The 17,500-nt window shown below is 44.8% G+C and overlaps 1 protein-coding gene across 2 annotated transcripts in view; it reads left to right on the forward strand.

Moving 5' to 3' along the window:
* mgat4b (alpha-1,3-mannosyl-glycoprotein 4-beta-N-acetylglucosaminyltransferase B) overlaps positions 1-17,500 on the forward strand; it is a 102,793-nt gene that overhangs the window by 75,171 nt on the left and 10,122 nt on the right. For both annotated transcript variants that reach the window (XM_067456762.1, XM_067456760.1), the window contains exons 7-8: positions 776-851; positions 7,440-7,554. In XM_067456762.1, the coding sequence (XP_067312863.1) occupies positions 776-851; positions 7,440-7,554 (191 nt within the window). The remainder of the gene's footprint in view (positions 1-775; positions 852-7,439; positions 7,555-17,500) is intronic.

Consider the following 17,500-nt stretch of genomic DNA (forward strand, 5'->3'; position numbering starts at 1 on the left):
TAGGAGAGTGTTCTCCATCAGCTCACGGTGTTAAAGGGGCTTCTGGTTGGAGAATCACCCTACGGTCGTAATAACTAAATGTGTTACTGTTAAACAAAAGTGTTGGGTTACGGTACATTTGCGTTACTTGTTCTCACCTGGACTTGTTTCGTTTTTATGACTAAATATTTCTATTGTTGGCCGAATGTAAAGACCCTTCACACCAACATTTGAATAATAATCCTCAGGCTGAAGGAAATGCAGATTAATGTGTGCAGTAATTTCACCAATAAACACACACCACTCAAAGGTCAGCAGCAAATCATTGGTCAATAAAGGGAGATTAAATACATAAAAATGTCCGATTTATTTAATACATGTAATTATTTGTATTCCTCTGTTTGACTGACCAGTGGCAGATGAACGAGAGTTCAGGAAACCACACACTTCCACACGTCACCTCTAAAGGAACTAGTAAATCAGAAGCAAATGTACTTCTGCATTGTACCTTCCAAAAAACTCCAGTGTCCGCATCGACGGCGGTCCTCGGCGGCTCGTGATTATATTATGCTGGAGGGATTGTCAGCAAATATTTTAAGTTTTACTCTGATCCTCACACAACACACACTTTGTTTGAGCTTCATATTTTAAACTCAGTGGTTCTGTCGCAGTTTAGTGTTTGTGTGTGTGTGTGCGTGAGTGAGTGAATGTGCGTGCGTGTGAAAGTTTGTGTGTGCATGAGTGTGCACGCGTGTGTGTGTGTGGCTTTATGAACCGTATGCTTTTATGTGTGCAGGTGGAGAACGAAGCAGAACCTGGATTACTGCTTCCTGATGATGTACGCCCAGACTAAAGGAACCTATTACGTGCAGGTAAGTCTCAAACCGAGCGATTATGGGGTGTGTGTGAAGTGAGCTGGCTCCAGGAGGACTGGCATATACAGGTGCTGGTCATATAATTAGAATATTATCAAAAAGGATGGCTGTTCTCAGAGCTCTGTGTCCAACACATTAATAGAGAGGCGAGGGAAGGAAAAGATGAGCTAGAAAAAAAGTGTACAAGCAATAGAGATAACCGCACCCTGGAGAGGAGTGTGAAACAAAACCCATTCAAAAATGAGGAGGAGATTCACCAAGAGTGGACTGCAGCTGGAGTCAGTGCTTTAAGAACCGCTGCGCACAGACGTATGCAGGACAGGTTTCAGCTTCACATTGCTTGAGTCAAGCCACTCTTGAACGTCAGACCGCGTCAGAAGCCTCTCATCTGGGCTAAAGACTAAAAGGGCTGCTGAGTGGTCCACAGTTACGTTCTCTGATGAGAGTAAATTTGGCATTTCCTTTGGAGATCAGGGTCCCAGAGTCTGGAGGAAGAGCGGAGAGGCACACAATCCACGCTGCTAAGGACCATGGTATCCCTGTTCTTAAATGGCCAGCAAACTCACCTGACCTTAACCCCAATAGGAGATCTCTGGAGTATTGTGAAGAGGAAGAGGCGATATGCCAGACCCAAGAAGAAGAGCTGAAGGCCTATCAGAGCAACCTGGGCTCTCATAACACCTGAGCCGAGCCACAGCCTGACCCACGCCGCATCGCTGCAGTAATTCAGGCTAAAGGAGACACAACTGAGCACTGAGTGCTGGACATGCTCAGACTTTCCAGCTGGCCAAGATTTCTAAAAATCCTTTCTTTGTATTGGCCTTAAGTAATCTAATTTTTCTGAGATACTGAATTTGGGATTTTCCTTAGTTGTCAGTTATAATCTTCAAAATTGAAAGAAATAAACATTTGAAATATATCAGTCTGTGCGTAATAAAAAAAAAATATAATATACAAGTTTCACTTTTTAAATGGAATTAGTGAAATAAATCAACCTTTTGGTGATATTCTAGTTATCTGAGCAGCAGCTGTATCGAGGCAGTGAATAAGTGGTACTGTGAGTCGGTCTGAAAGCTCCCTGATAGTTGTCCTGTATTTCTTCAACTGTAGCAAATGGAAAGCTCTTATAAAGATAAGCTGATCTTTGTGCCGCTGCTTTTGTAGCATGTTCTTTTTTTATGCGTTTAGATAAAACCAACAGAAAGTCACGCATCCTCTTCCCCCGAGTGTCGCTCACTTTAGAGCGTGTTCTTTGACACTGGAGTGTGAGACGTGGCTTTTCTTAGAAAGGAGCTGAAAGGCGCATCCACTTTGAGTTTGTTTCTCGCTCAGCTCTTCCATCACACACATTACTCTCAGCCAACATGAGCGTTTGAAGAGGAGAGAGCGCAGGGCATCACTGAACCAGGAGCTCACACACAAACGCACCGCCACCTTTGGGTGAATAAAGCAAAAGTACCGCTTTTAAACAAATGGCGATATGGACTAGTGTGTGTGAATGTTAAAGCTCAAAAGGACTGTTGAATCTGAAGTCTACACACACACACACACACACACACACACACACACATGACTTCAGAAGTGGGAATCAGGACATTTCCACCAGCAGACGAAGGCAGAAACACACACACACACACACACACACACACACACACACACACACACACACACACACACACAACTTCAGAAGTGGGAATCAGGACATTTCCAACAGCAGACGAAGGCAGAAACACACACACACACACACACACACACGACTTCAGAAGTGGGAATCAGGACATTTCCAACAGCAGACGAAGACAGAAACACACACACACACACACACACGACTTCAGAAGTGGGAATCAGGACATTTCCAACAGCAGACGAAGACAGAAACACACACACACACACACACACACACACACACACACACGACTTCAGAAGTGGGAATCAGGACATTTCCATCAGCAGACGAAGACAGAAACACACACACACACACACACACACACACACACACACACACACACACACACGACTTCAGAAGTGGGAATCAGGACATTTCCAACAGCAGACGAAGACAGAAACACACACACACACACACACACACACACACACACACGACTTCAGAAGTGGGAATCAGGACATTTCCATCAGCAGACGAAGACAGAAACACACACACACACACACACACACACACACACACGACTTCAGAAGTGGGAATCAGGACATTTCCAACAGCAGACGAAGACAGAAACACACACACACACACACACACACACACACAACTTCAGAAGTGGGAATCAGGACATTTCCATCAGCAGACGAAGACATAAACACACACACACACACACACACACGACTTCATAAGTGGGAATCAGGACATTTCCATCAGCAGACGAAGACAGAAACACACACACATACACACACACACACACACACACACACACACACGCGACTTCAGAAGTGGGAATCACGACATTTCCATCAGCAGACGAAGACAGAAACACACACACACACACACACACACACACACACACACACACACACACACACACACACACGACTTCAGAAGTGGGAATCAGGACATTTCCAACAGCAGACGAAGACAGCATAAATCACCGCCAGCTGAACACACACACCTGTTATCCGTTCACCCAATCACTCGCTCACCCTGTAGAGTATACACCCATCCCTGTCGTTATCAAGCCTCAGGGTTTCTGCTGGATGATGTATTCTTGCCTCTCCTGACCCTTTATCACTTGATTCGTGCCTGTCGGGTTCTGGATTGTTGGCCTTCTGTGCTTGTGAATAAAGCTGCCTTACCTGCACTGCATCGGTCCTGTAGTCAATACATGACAGATTACATTTCACAGTTTTTTACAGTTGCTAACACACTAAAATGACACACACAGCACGATTATTTAAACTGACACACGAGAATAAAAAACCTCCACTCGAGTCTCCTAAAGTCTAAGCACATTTTCTGCTCTAAACACATTCTGCAATTCAAAATGGCACTTTTAAAATGCTCTGAACACGGTTCTCTGCATGAGGCACAACAATCTGACATAAGGTCACACGTTTGCCATTTCAAAACACCGCCATTACAAATGACACGACATGAGCTGACTGGCCAAACACCTCACTGGTTAATGGCACACTGAAGACCACAGGCGAGCACCTTTATTTACAACAAGAAGAGGAAGAAGGAGGGGAAGAGGAAAAAAGAGGGGAAGAGGAAGAGGAACAGGAAGAAGGAGAGGAAGGGGAAGAGGAAGTAGGTGGGGAAGAGGAAGAAGGAGGGGAAGACGACGAAGAAGGGGAAGAGGAACAAGGAGAGGAAGTGGAACAGGAAGAAGGAGGGGATGAGGAAGAAGGTGGGAAAGAGAAAGAAGGAGAGGAAGGGGAACAGGAAGGAGGGGAAGGGGAAGAAGGAGGGGAAAAGGAACAGGAAGGAGAGGAAGGGGAAGAGGAAGTAGGTGGGGAAGAGGAACAGGAAGGGGAAGAGGAAGGGGATGTAGGTGGGGAAGAGGAAGGGGGAGAGGAAGGGGAAGAGGAAGAAGGAGTTGAAGGGGAAGAGAAAGTAGGTGGGGAAGAGGAAGAAGGAGGGAAGGGGAACAGGAAGAAGGAGGGGAAGAGGAAGGAAGGGGAACAGGAAGGAGAGCAGATGGAAGAGGAAGAAGGGGAACAGGAAGGAGATGAAGGAAAAGAGAAAGAAGGAGAGGAAGAGGAAAAGGAAGAAGGTGTAAAAGAGGAAGAAGGAGTGAAAGAGGAAGTAGGAGAAGTAGGGGAACAGGAAGAAGGAGGGGAAGAGGAAGAAGAAGGGGAAGAGGAAAAGGAAGAAGGTGTAAAAGAGGAAGAAGGAGGGGAAGAGGAAGTAGGAGAAGTAGGGGAACAGGAAGAAGGAGGGGAAGAGGAAGAAGAAGGGGAAGAGGAAGTAGAAGAAGAAGGGGAACAGGAAGAAGGAGGGGAAGAGGAAAAGGAGGAAGGTGTAAAAGAGGAAGAAGGAGGGGAAGAGGAAGTAGGAGAAGTAGGGGAACAGGAAGAAGGAGGGGAAGAGGAAGAAGAAGGGGAAGAGGAAGTAGAAGAAGAAGGGGAACAGGAAGAAGGAGGGGAAGATAAGTAGGAGAAGTTTGAAGTTTTGAAGTTTATAGAAGTTTATTGTCATTACAAATGTACAAGAACACTGCAACGAAATGTGTCTTTTGGAGCAAGCCTCCGGGCTGCAGCTATTTACCAGCACTGCCACACGCTCTCCAGAGGAAAAAAAATGCAGATTTTGCAAAGCATAGCATACATACATTCAAAACACAACGTAACATAACACAGCACACATGGTCATGTGATGGATTTATTAGTTTGGATTGGGTAAGGGAGGAAGAGAGGAAAGGAGGAGGCAGACGGATGGAGGGAGGGGATGGGATCGGGGTGGGAGTGTATGGTGCGAGTAAGAGTCTGAGTTTGTGTTGTGAGAATGTCAGCCATAACTTAAGATGTTTACAGTTCAGTTCTGTGGCTTGCCCTTGAAGGGAGATAAGGCAGTGCACAGGGAACGATAGCCGAACCCAGCTGTCAAGCTGACCTCCCAACCGAGAGAAAAGGAGAGAAGGTGGGGGGTGAAGGGTGAAGGGTGAAGTGAAGCAACATTTTAATCCATTTAGTTGATCTTCGGTAATTCGTCCGGATCATAATCAATCAATCAGTCACTGTTCCTCAGCGTTCCTGGCGCGCGTCCAGTTCATGGAGTGACTTGGAGATTTCGTCCAATTTCATACCCAGACCGGTCATAATCCGTAGAAGTTCACCAGTTTGTCTCCCGATGGTGTCCACTGTTGAGCTGAGATGTAACGGTTCAGTTCATTGATCTGTGTCACTCTCTGATCTGATACCTTCAGTCGGTCACCCCGAAGCACCCTATAATTTCCACAGACAGCGGCTGGGTGAATTTGCTGGCAGCTGTCTTACAAATCTTCCGATATGTCAGGGCAATCCCAAGGCCGAGAAATAGGAACCCCGCTATCAAAAATACAAATATGAATATATCCTCTGCATCCTCCACCGACAGGGCTTCCAGGCACAGGACTTGCCAGTTGTTCCAGGCGTCCCGCATGTAGCCAGCAGTGAAGGTCCCGTCCGGGCAGATGGGTTCTCCCGGTGCACCCTTCCTTTGTGGGAAAATTTTGTCAATTGCGCTGAGTGACCAGTTAATTAATTCCATTTCCAGTATTTTCAGGAGTCCAGCAGGCAGGGGGTCAGAGGGGAAAAAAAGTTAACAAGACAAAAAACAAGAGCAAACGCTGGAGCGAAGTGGTAGCAGTGGGAAAACACATCTGCCCTGTATGAGAACAGGAAGCCTGTAGAAGAAGGGGAACAGGAAGAAGAGGAAGAAGGAGAAGAAGGGGAACAGGAAGAAGAGGGAGAAGGAGAAGGGGAACAGGAAGAAGAGGGAGAAGGAGAAGGGGAACAGGAAGAGGGAGAGGAAGGGGAACAGGAAGAGGGAGAGGAAGGGGAACAGGAAGAAGGAGAAGAAGAGGAAGAGGGAGAAGAATGGGAACAGGAAGAAGGAGGGGAAGAGGAAGAAGGAGGGGAAGAGGAAGAAAGGGAAGAGGGAGAGGAAGGGGAAAAGGAAGAAGGAGAAGGAGAGAGAGGGAGAGAAAGGGGAAGAGGAACAGGAAGAAGAAGGGGAAGAGGAAGAAGGGGAACAGCAAGAGGGAGAGGAAGGGGAAGAGGGAGAGGAAGGGAAACAGGAAGAGGCAGGGGAAGAGGAAGAAGGAGAAGAAGGGAAACAGGAAGAGGCAGAGGAAGGGGAAGAGGGAGAGGAAGGGAAACAGGAAGAGGCAGGGGAAGAGGAAGAAGGAGAAGAAGGGAAACAGGAAGAGGCAGAGGAAGGGGAAGAGGGAGAGGAAGGGAAACAGGAAGAGGCAGGGGAAGAGGAAGAAGGAGAAGAAGGGGAACAGGAAGAGGCAGAGGAAGGGGAAGAGGGAGAGGAAGGGAAACAGGAAGAGGCAGGGGAAGAGGAAGAAGGAGAAGAAGGGAAACAGGAAGAGGCAGAGGAAGGGGAAGAGGGAGAGGAAGGGAAACAGGAAGAGGCAGGGGAAGAGGAAGAAGGAGAAGAAGAGGAAGAAGGAGAAGAAGGGGAACAGGAAGAGGCAGAGGAAGGGGAAGAGGGAGAGGAAGGGAAACAGGGAGAAGAAGGGGAAGAGGAAGAAGGAGAAGAAGGGAAACAGGAAGAAGGAGGGCAAGAGGAAGTGTGTTCTAGAGGACGTGTGTGAGAGGACCCAGTGTGTGTTTTACAGAGACGTGTTCTAATCTCTCTTCACTTTGTCTTCTCCCTTTGATAAACGCATCTGAACATCAGAACAGCTCATCGTTTCCCGCTCTCCACAGTGTCCTCGGCTTTAATCTGGGACGACAGAAGAATATTCACTTCTGGAGAAATGACACGCTTCACCCTTAACTCGTTTAGCCTTAGGATATCCTCAAAAAGAATTCAACTCATCAGGATTATTGTCAAAAATGCAGCTCTTCTTCATCCTTCATCAGTCTCTCTCTCTCTCTCTCTCTCTCTCTCTCTCTCTCTCTCTCTCTCTCTCTCTCTCACAGCTGGAGGATGACATTGTTGCACGGCCAAATTACTTCACCACGATGAAGAACTTCGCCCTGCAGCAGCCGTCGGAGGAGTGGATGATCCTCGAGTTCTCCCAGCTGGGCTTCATCGGTGAGTGTCGCTGTCGCTGTGTGTTAGCCTCCCCATTACACACACACACACACACACACACACGTTTGTTTTTGTGAAATGTGAGGACATTCCATAGGCGTAATGGTTTTTATACTGTACAAACCGTATTTTCTATCCCCTTACACTGCCCCTAAACCTACCCATCACACACACACACACACACACACACACACAGCCCCTAAACCTACTTATCACAGGAAACATTCTGCATTTTTACTTTCTCATAAAAACTCCTCCTGTGTGATTTATAAGCCTTTTGTAAAGTGGGGCCATGGGTAATGTCCTCATATTTCACCCTCTCCTGTAATACCTGTGTCATACCCATGGCATTATACACATTTGAGTCCTCATATGTCACAAAAACATGCGCACACACACACACACACACACACACACACACACACACTCTGTATTCCTGCCTTCCCTCTGTCAGGAGAACACACGTCAAACCTTAAAGCCTGATTAAGCTGGTAGTGTCTCCAGGGCTGGATGAAGAGTAGAGGTCACTAATGGAGGAGATATTTCACATCTTCCCACGGGATGAGAGAGGGATTCGTCCGTTCTGAAGCGCCGTTGTCATCTCTCATAAGGCTCACGTTAGTCTCCACCTGAGGAATTTCACGGAGTGACTCAATAAGATCAAACCTGTCTGTCCTGAATTTATCACACAATTACGTTTTTCTAATATATCTATTTTTCTCAAAAAACAAAACTTCACATAATTTCTAATGTCCCCTTTAGACATTAAACTAACTCTCAGTAATTTAACATCACAAACACTTAAATCAAGATGCATCGACTAGATCAGTAAAACGACACGAGAGATTTTTTCTTGTTTTGTTGAAAATAAAATCTAAATGAAGAGAGTTTCTGCTTAAAACAGGCAAAATGATCTGCCAATGGGGTGAGGAGAATAATCTGATTGAAATCTTGTTTCTTGTTTCCGTCCCAAACAGAAATAAGATTATTTTTCTCACCCCATTGGCAGATCATTTTGCCTGTTTTAAGCAAAAACTCTCTTCATTTAGATATTTTCCCCCTTTAAAAACAAGCAAAAATATCTCCTGTCGTTTCACTGATCTAGTGAATACATCTTGATTTAAGAATATTTAGATATTTGGACTGGAAACAAAAAAAAAACTTAATAAGAAGAGCATTTTTTGCAGTGTACTGCCTGTTTGGCCCAACAGGAGTGAATAATGATTAATTATTTAAATGAATCCCATTACCCAAGCCTATTGTTTTGGTACTTCAGTTCTTTATCTGTTCATCCACAAGCTTAACTTGGCCAGCTGCGTCTAAACTCTGAGTTTAATCAGTCGGGGTTCAATTAGAGGAATGAAGCTCTCCTCAATCAAACCTGCGAAGCTCCTCTTCAAATGGCAGCTGAAGTAATTGCTCTCTTCTGATCTGTGTTTGAAATGAAGGCTAATTATGCTGATGATGGTGATCAGCGCTGGCTGACGGCCTCTGGAGACGGGATGGGGAAGGGATTGATTTTAAGAGCTCGACTCAGAGAAGAGTCGGCGAGTTAGTGGAGAAAATGAAGACGGCATGAACTCAATTATATCAGAACAACACCTGACCGAGACAGGATCCCATCTTTAGCGCTTACGCCTGATGGATTGGGCCGACGTTTGATCCAAAGTGACTTAAGTTCACACCTAACGCGAATTGAGCGTCAAAATCGTGTCTACCGCGTCTACTTTTGGCCGCTAGCCTTGGCCAGGACTAGGACTTGGTCCGCAGCTAATTGGACACGCGTAGAAATCGAGCATTTGAAGCGAAACAGACGCGCGTTAAAGGCGCTCCAGGTGAAATATATTAAGCATTAACAGCCACATGTGGTTCAGCCAACACACTATCTGGATTATCTTCACTGTCTGCATTAATAAGATATAACGTTATGAAACTTCACTCTGCCCTCAGTCAAAATTATTTGAGTTTAAACCAAAATTTTGAGTTTACTGAAGTCAAAAATTTTAGTTGATACAATGAAGGAAATTTGTTCAATTGCTTCATCACACTGCTTGAAATGTGTGTTTCACTGCTTCATCACATAAAATTACCCAATGTGCTTATGTTTTAATGAAATATAAATAAAGGTTGTCGATTCTCAAAAATGTTCATTGTATTAATTCAAATTTTTAATTTCAGTGAACTTATTTTTTAAATATTTTTTACAGTGTAGTACAGAATTATGATATAGCCTAAATATAAAGTTATGAAACTTAATTTTCCCCTTAACCCAAATCGATTTGCTCTGGAGCATGTTATAGATTAATAAACCCACAGATTGGCCGTTTGATATCCCCCAGATGAAGCTCAAACACCTGAAAACAAGAAGAAGAAAAACTAAATAAGTAGAGCATTTTCTGCTGTGAAGTTGCTTCATGTGTTTGTGTAGGCTATCTTTATCTAATATATCATGATCTGAATGCTGTCAAATGTTGCTGATGCCTGAAGCTCATGACTGTGTCAGTGGAGATCGATGTGGTGTTGGCTCGATAAGTCCATTATTAATGGATATTTTACTCATCACGAGGGCTGACGGCAAACAAAACCGCTCGTTGTTAGCAGACTAAATTTAAACCGACTGTTCTGACATCAGCCTGCTTTAGACAAACACGTCTTTGTATCTTTGTTATCAACATTTTATTATTTTTAATTCTCTTTACATTGTATGCTTTTTCTTATCCCTATTTTAATTCATTTCTATGTAAAGCACTTTGAATTGCCATTGTGTATGAAATGTGCTATATAAATAAACTTTCCTTGCCTTGCCTTGCCTTGGCTGTATGGCCTACAGTCGGCATCTATTTGCTTTCATATGGCTTGATCCAATGGACTTTAGTCATGTTCCTCCTAATGATCGGAGCAACAAATCAGCCCAAATACTGCCCAAATCTCCCCAAATACTGCCTAAATCAGCCCAAATACTGCCCAAATAAGCCCAAATACGGCACAAATCAGCCCAAATACGGCACAAACCGGCCCAAACCAGCCCAAATACGGCCCAAATATGGCCCAAATACGGCCCAAATATGGCCCAAACCAGCCCAAATATGGCCCAAAACCAGCCCAAATATGGCCCAAACCAGCCCAAATACGGCCCAAACCGGCCCAAACCAGCCCAAATACAGCCCAAACCAGCCCAAATACAGCCCAAATACGGCCCAAATCAGCCCAAATACGGCCCAAATACTGCCCAAATACTGCCCAAATACGGCCCAAATATGGCCCAAATACGGCCCAAATATGGCCCAAACCAGCCCAAATATGGCCCAAACCAGCCCAAATATGGCCCAAACCAGCCCAAATACGGCCCAAACCGGCCCAAACCAGCCCAAATACAGCCCAAATACGGCCCAAATCAGCCCAAATACTGCCCAAATACGGCCCAAATCTCCCCAAATACTGCCCAAATCTCCCCAAATACGGCCCAAATCTCCCCAAATACGGCCCAAATCTCCCCAAATACGGCCCAAATCTCCCCAAAAACTGCCCAAATCAGCCCAAATACTGCCCAAATCAGCCCAAATACGGCCCAAATCAGCCCAAATACTGCCCAAATCAGCCCAAATACTGCCCAAATCTCCCCAAATACTGCCCAAATCAGCCCAAATACGGCCCAAATCTCCCCAAATATTGCCCAAATCTCCCCAAATACGGCCCAAATCAGCCCAAATACGGCCCAAATCTCCCCAAATATTGCCCAAATGTCCCCAAATACTGCCCAAATCAGCCCAAATACGGCCCAAATCAGCCCAAATACTGCCCAAATCAGCCCAAATACTGCCCAAATCTCCCCAAATACTGCCCAAATCAGCCCAAATACGGCCCAAATCAGCCCAAATACTGCCCAAATCAGCCCAAATACGGCCCAAATCTCCCCAAATACTGCCCAAATCAGCCCAAATACGGCCCAAATCAGCCCAAATACTGCCCAAATCAGCCCAAATACTGCCCAAATCTCCCCAAATACTGCCCAAATCTCCCCAAATACTGCCCAAATCTCCCCAAATACTGCCCAAATCTCCCCAAATACGGCCCAAATCAGCCCAAATACTGCCCAAATCAGCCCAAATACTGCCCAAATCAGCCCAAATACTGCCCAAATCAGCCCAAATACGGCCCAAATCAGCCCAAATACGGCCCAAATCAGCCCAAATACTGCCCAAATCAGCCCAAATACTGCCCAAATCAGCCCAAATACTGCCCAAATCTCCCCAAATACTGCCCAAATAAGCCCAAATACGGCCCAAATCAGCCCAAATACTGCCCAAATCAGCCCAAATACTGCCCAAATCTCCCCAAATACTGCCCAAATCAGCCCAAATACGGCCCAAATCTCCCCAAATATTGCCCAAATCTCCCCAAATACGGCCCAAATCAGCCCAAATACTGCCCAAATCTCCCCAAATACGGCCCAAATCAGCCCAAATACTGCCCAAATCTCCCCAAAAACTGCCCAAATCTCCCCAAATACTGCCCAAATCAGCCCAAATACGGCCCAAATCAGCCCAAATACTGCCCAAATCAGCCCAAATACTGCCCAAATCAGCCCAAATACTGCCCAAATCTCCCCAAATACTGCCCAAATCAGCCCAAATACGGCCCAAATCTCCCCAAATATTGCCCAAATCTCCCCAAATACGGCCCAAATCTCCCCCAAAACTGCCCAAATCAGCCCAAATACTGCCCAAATCACCCCAAATACTGCCCAAATCACCCCAAATACGGCCCAAATCAGCCCAAATACGGCCCAAATCTCCCCAAATACGGCCCAAATCTCCCCAAATACTGCCCAAATCTCCCCAAATACTGCCCAAATCAGCCCAAATCAGCCCAAATACTGCCCAAATCAGCCCAAATACTGCCCAAATCAGCCCAAATACGGCCCAAATCAGCCCAAATACTGCCCAAATCAGCCCAAATACGGCCCAAATCAGCCCAAATACTGCCCAAATCTCCCCAAATACTGCCCAAATCTCCCCAAATACTGCCCAAATCAGCCCAAATACTGCCCAAATCAGCCCAAATACTGCCCAAATCTCCCCAAATACTGCCCACATCAGCTCAAATACTGCCCAAATACTGCCCAAATCAGCCCAAATCAGCCCAAATACTGCCCAAATCAGCCCAAATACTGCCCAAATCAGCCCAAATACTGCCCAAATCAGCCCAAATACTGCCCAAATCAGCCCAAATACTGCCCACATCAGCCCAAATCAGCCCAAATCAGCCCAAATACTGCCCACATCAGCCCAAATCAGCCCAAATACTGCCCAAATACTGCCCAAATCAGCCCAAATACTGCCCACATCAGCCCAAATCAGCCCAAATCAGCCCAAATACTGCCCACATCAGCCCAAATCAGCCCAAATACTGCCCAAATCAGCCCAAATACTGCCCAAATCAGCCCAAATACTGCCCAATTCAGCCCAAATACTGCCCACATCAGCCCAAATACTGCCCACATCAGCCCAAATCAGCCCAAATACTGCCCACATCAGCCCAAATCAGCCCAAATACGGCCCAAATCAGCCCAAATACTGCCCAAATCAGCCCAAATACTGCCCAAATCAGCCCAAATACTCCCCAAATCAGCCCAAATACTGCCCAAATCAGCCCAAATCAGCCCAAATACTGCCCAAATCAGCCCAAATACTCCCCAAATCAGCCCAAATACTCCCCAAATCAGCCCAAATCAGCCCAAATACTATCGAGTGAAGCGCTTCACAAACGAGCAAATGTAGGGGCGGGGCTTGAGTGTGTGTGAGGGGAACTGATTGGATGGCTGTGGTCTGCTATTGGCTGATCCCATGTGAGTGACAGGTGGCCACGCCCTCGTCATCAGAGAAGAGATGTTATTCTGACTCAGGATTATTAACACACTAATGAAGTGCAGCTGAAATATAGTATAAACTGTTGTTTGCAGACTCTTTGACCTTGAGTTTTGATTATTTTTGCAGTAATGAGTTTGGGCCTGATATGCCTGATAGCAGAGCTGACATGCCAAAGCAAAGATAAATCCCATGATGCATTTCACACTCTAGCACTGAACACCAGAGTCAGTTCTGGGTATTAACACCATCCAAGTCAGCTCATTTCTGTATTTTACACACACACACACACACACAGATACACATACACACACACACACACACACATTTCTCAAGAGTCTTTCTCTGCTCTTTTACACTAATAGGTCCCAAAGCAGCACTGAAGTTGTGATTGATGCTGCTCTCTGTCTGTATCACACACACACACACACACACACACGTTTTTACATCACATATTCAGCTACATGTGCCCTAACTCCCCATCCCTCCCTCAGCAGCACCTCTTCAGTTCTGTGATGATGAGGGCGGGGAGCCCCTGTCACTCACACGCCTCTACATTTGCTCTTGTTTGTGAAGCGATTAACTCGATGTTCAGCACAACAGAGCGTCGACTGAGTGGTTTGATCAAATCTCTGAGCTTTAGTGTTCAGTAACAGGATGGCCAACCTCAGTAAATATATAAACGCATACATCAGATGTGTTTTTGTCAGCATCATGTCTCAATATCCAGATTTAATGATCTTTCACAGAATGCTCAGACCTCTCCAGACCGTTTTAGCTCAGGGATGACAGATCCGTCTCTCTCTCACACACACACACACACACACACACACACACACACACACACACACACACACACACAGGCCCACACCAGCTGCTAATTGGAGTGTTATTGGGAAGGCAGCCATAGCGAGCTCTTCTCATATGCACGGCACCAGTAGGTCTACACTGTCTACAGTAATACGTTGACTTTACTCATAAAGCTGTGGAAACTGATTGCCTCAGAATTTAAGCAAATTAGGTCATCATTTTTGACTTGCTACTACTTTGTACACTGTAAAAAATGATATGTTCAATAAATTATGACAACATTTTAACATATGTTTTTACATTGTTTTAACTCATCAAAATAAGTTAAGAAATGTTCAGCTTGTTTTTATTAGTTATATAAGATGTAACTCTTTTTTTTTTTACAGTGTAGCGTTAACTTGTGTATTTGTAGAGGTTACCATAAAACCTGAGTACGAGTAACTCGCATATATAAGTTGGGGTTTGTAAGCAGAACTCGACATAATTCAGTCTGTGAGCTGAGGAAGTGTACTCCCAGAATGCATTGCAGCATCAATAAATTAATCACAGGGCAATCATAACTTCGTTTTATTACTTTTGGCTTTATTTTACCACTTTATTTGCTGTCTTTTGTCAGTATAACCCCAATAATGACAGCAAATGAACTTGTAATGGTCTTATTAAGTGTAAAATAATAATAATAATAATAATATTACCATTGGTGTGTTTTGATGCTGAATGTTGAAGTGTGTGTGACTCAAGCATGGTCAATTGTTGGATATTGTCAGAAATACAGAGGCATTATATCAACACAATTAGAAGTGGTGTTAAAATTAAAAATTAAAAGTGTTAGCAATAAAATGTTAAAAGATCATTAATTGGCATTACATTTTATAGGTAAATACTTGATTCTGATTGGTCAATCGCTCATTCCAGCGGTGTGTGTTATTCCCAGATAACACACACCGCTCATCCGGGTACTGCGAGTTATCTTGACCGGTTCTACTTCTGTGCTTAACGCTGGCGCCATCTTGTGGCTTAAACAGCCGTGGGTTACACTGGAAGACTTCAAGGCAGGTTTCCTTTATAACGTTTTAAATATGGATATTTTTCTGACACAAACGCATCGATTGGAATCAGACGGCTCTATTAACCCATCGGAGTCGTGTGGAGCACGTTATTTGACGGACAGCTGCATTTAATGGACTTCAGAAACAGCTCCAACTACTGCTGGGGTTAACATTAGCCTGGACTTTTTAAATATAACTCTGATTGTATTTGTCTGACAGAAGAATGTCATAAACACCTATAATGACCAAGGGGGTAATCTAGCGCTCGGAAAGCGTTCCACCCATAGGGGCTGCCATTGCTAACCAAGCCATCACCTGCTGTTAGCATCCCATTGACTCCCATTCATTTTTGAGTCACTTTGACAGTGAATAACTTTGCATCTGAGGCGTTTAAAGACTCCATTTGTCCATTGTTTATTTCTAAAGAAACACGACAATGCATAAAAGGCTCCATTACCTTGTATCTTACACTATCGCCCCGCAGAAGCTGTTTTTGTAAAAATAGGCTAACGATTGCGTCATAACCAACGCGACCTTGTCGCACAGTTGAGAAATTACCGTATAGACCTGAGGAGACGCTCGCAGGCAATCTTTTACTGTCTATGAGACAGTCGGGGGGACGTGGAGACATAAAGTCTGATAAAGTCAAGGGGGAAGAATGGGGAGAAGTCCATAGTGAGCCAAAAGCAACGGGAGAAAATATTTAAACAACGTGATTCAGCTTTCACTTTCCACAACTACTAGAAGACTCACAGCTGTCAGACAGGAGGCTCACGTCACATCTACGTCGTCAAGCTCAGTCTGAGCCGGCGCAGTTCGCTCAGCCATCAGGAAGTGAGTGCTCCTAGGTTGACTTCATTCTTTCGCCGTAGATGTCAATGGGAACGCTCCGTCCATTTCTTTTACTGTCTATGATAATGACCTGAGGGTGAGTAAATCAGAGGCTTGGGTTCATCTTTGGCTGAACTAACCCTTTCAGCATTCATTCTCAACATTTAGCAGCAATAGATAAAGGCTTAAAGCAGTCTGGAGCTGTTTTTCTCTGCGGAAGCTTTGCGTAAGAGCTAATAAAATATTTAATCTCAAGACAATATTTAGTGTCTGATTTATTTGAGACTAGTAGGCGTGTAATAAGCGGGATAATGTCAGCCGGTTGTTATCGCAGAATAAACCCCTTCAGAGTGACGCTCCGCTTCGCCTCGGGGTCCTGATCACTCTGGAGGGGTTTATTCTGAGATAACAACCGACTGGTGGACATTAGCCCTTACTTATTACTGCCCTTCGTTTGAAATGAGATAACTGTGATTTCGTGTTGCATCAATAGGAAGAGTTTACAGTAATATAAATTAAGTTCCAAGTGCCCAACCAAAGGGAACACTGATCACCATAATGGTGAGGAATTTTAGGAAATCAACATAAATTTATGAAGTCAGCTTATGTGACGCAACACGCGACAAAAAAGTGTGTGTGTGTGTGTGTGTGTGTGTGTGTGTGTGTGAGGGCCGATGTGAAGGTGAAGCAGCTCATGCTCTTGATTCAGAGATCATTTATTACACAGACTTGAATGTCTGCCAGAGTTTTCCACAAATGGAGAGCTGAAGATAATAACGTCTAAAAGCAAGAGCTGACGACTCTCTGTGCCCTCAGACATCCACACAGACTTCAGTGCTCGGCTTTAGACATGTATTCATGATGAAATATTTATTCTAATTAATTATTGATCTTAAATAATTGTGTCTGGATTGTGTGTGTGTGTGTGTGTGTGTGTGTGTGTGTGTGTGTGTGTGTGTGTGTGCTCAAATCAATACTGAAGCGCTAATGGTCAATGTTAGCCTGTGGGCGGGTCATGCACTGATGATGCTAAACCAGTTACGGACACCACACACACACACACACACACACACACACACACACACACGTGTCTAACCATTGAGCCATGAGCTATCACCAACATTCATCATGATTTACTGTAGTGACACCACATGAGATTGTGGAAGAAAGTCTTTTTTTAACGTTCTTCACCTCAAAGCTTCTGCGAGTGACACTCCAGCACTTCTCCAGCACTTCACAGCTCTACAGAGGATCCATGTTAATGTTCTCTTTAATGAGATGATTTGTAAAACGAAACGTTTAAAGGTACAGGCCACGTTTTATGTTAAAAACACATGAAATGTCCACTATAACCAGTAGATGGCGGCAGAGGAGCACGGATTGACATTT

This window comes from Pseudorasbora parva, chromosome 11, assembly GCF_024679245.1.
Source record: "Pseudorasbora parva isolate DD20220531a chromosome 11, ASM2467924v1, whole genome shotgun sequence".
Lineage (NCBI taxonomy): Eukaryota > Metazoa > Chordata > Actinopteri > Cypriniformes > Gobionidae > Pseudorasbora > Pseudorasbora parva.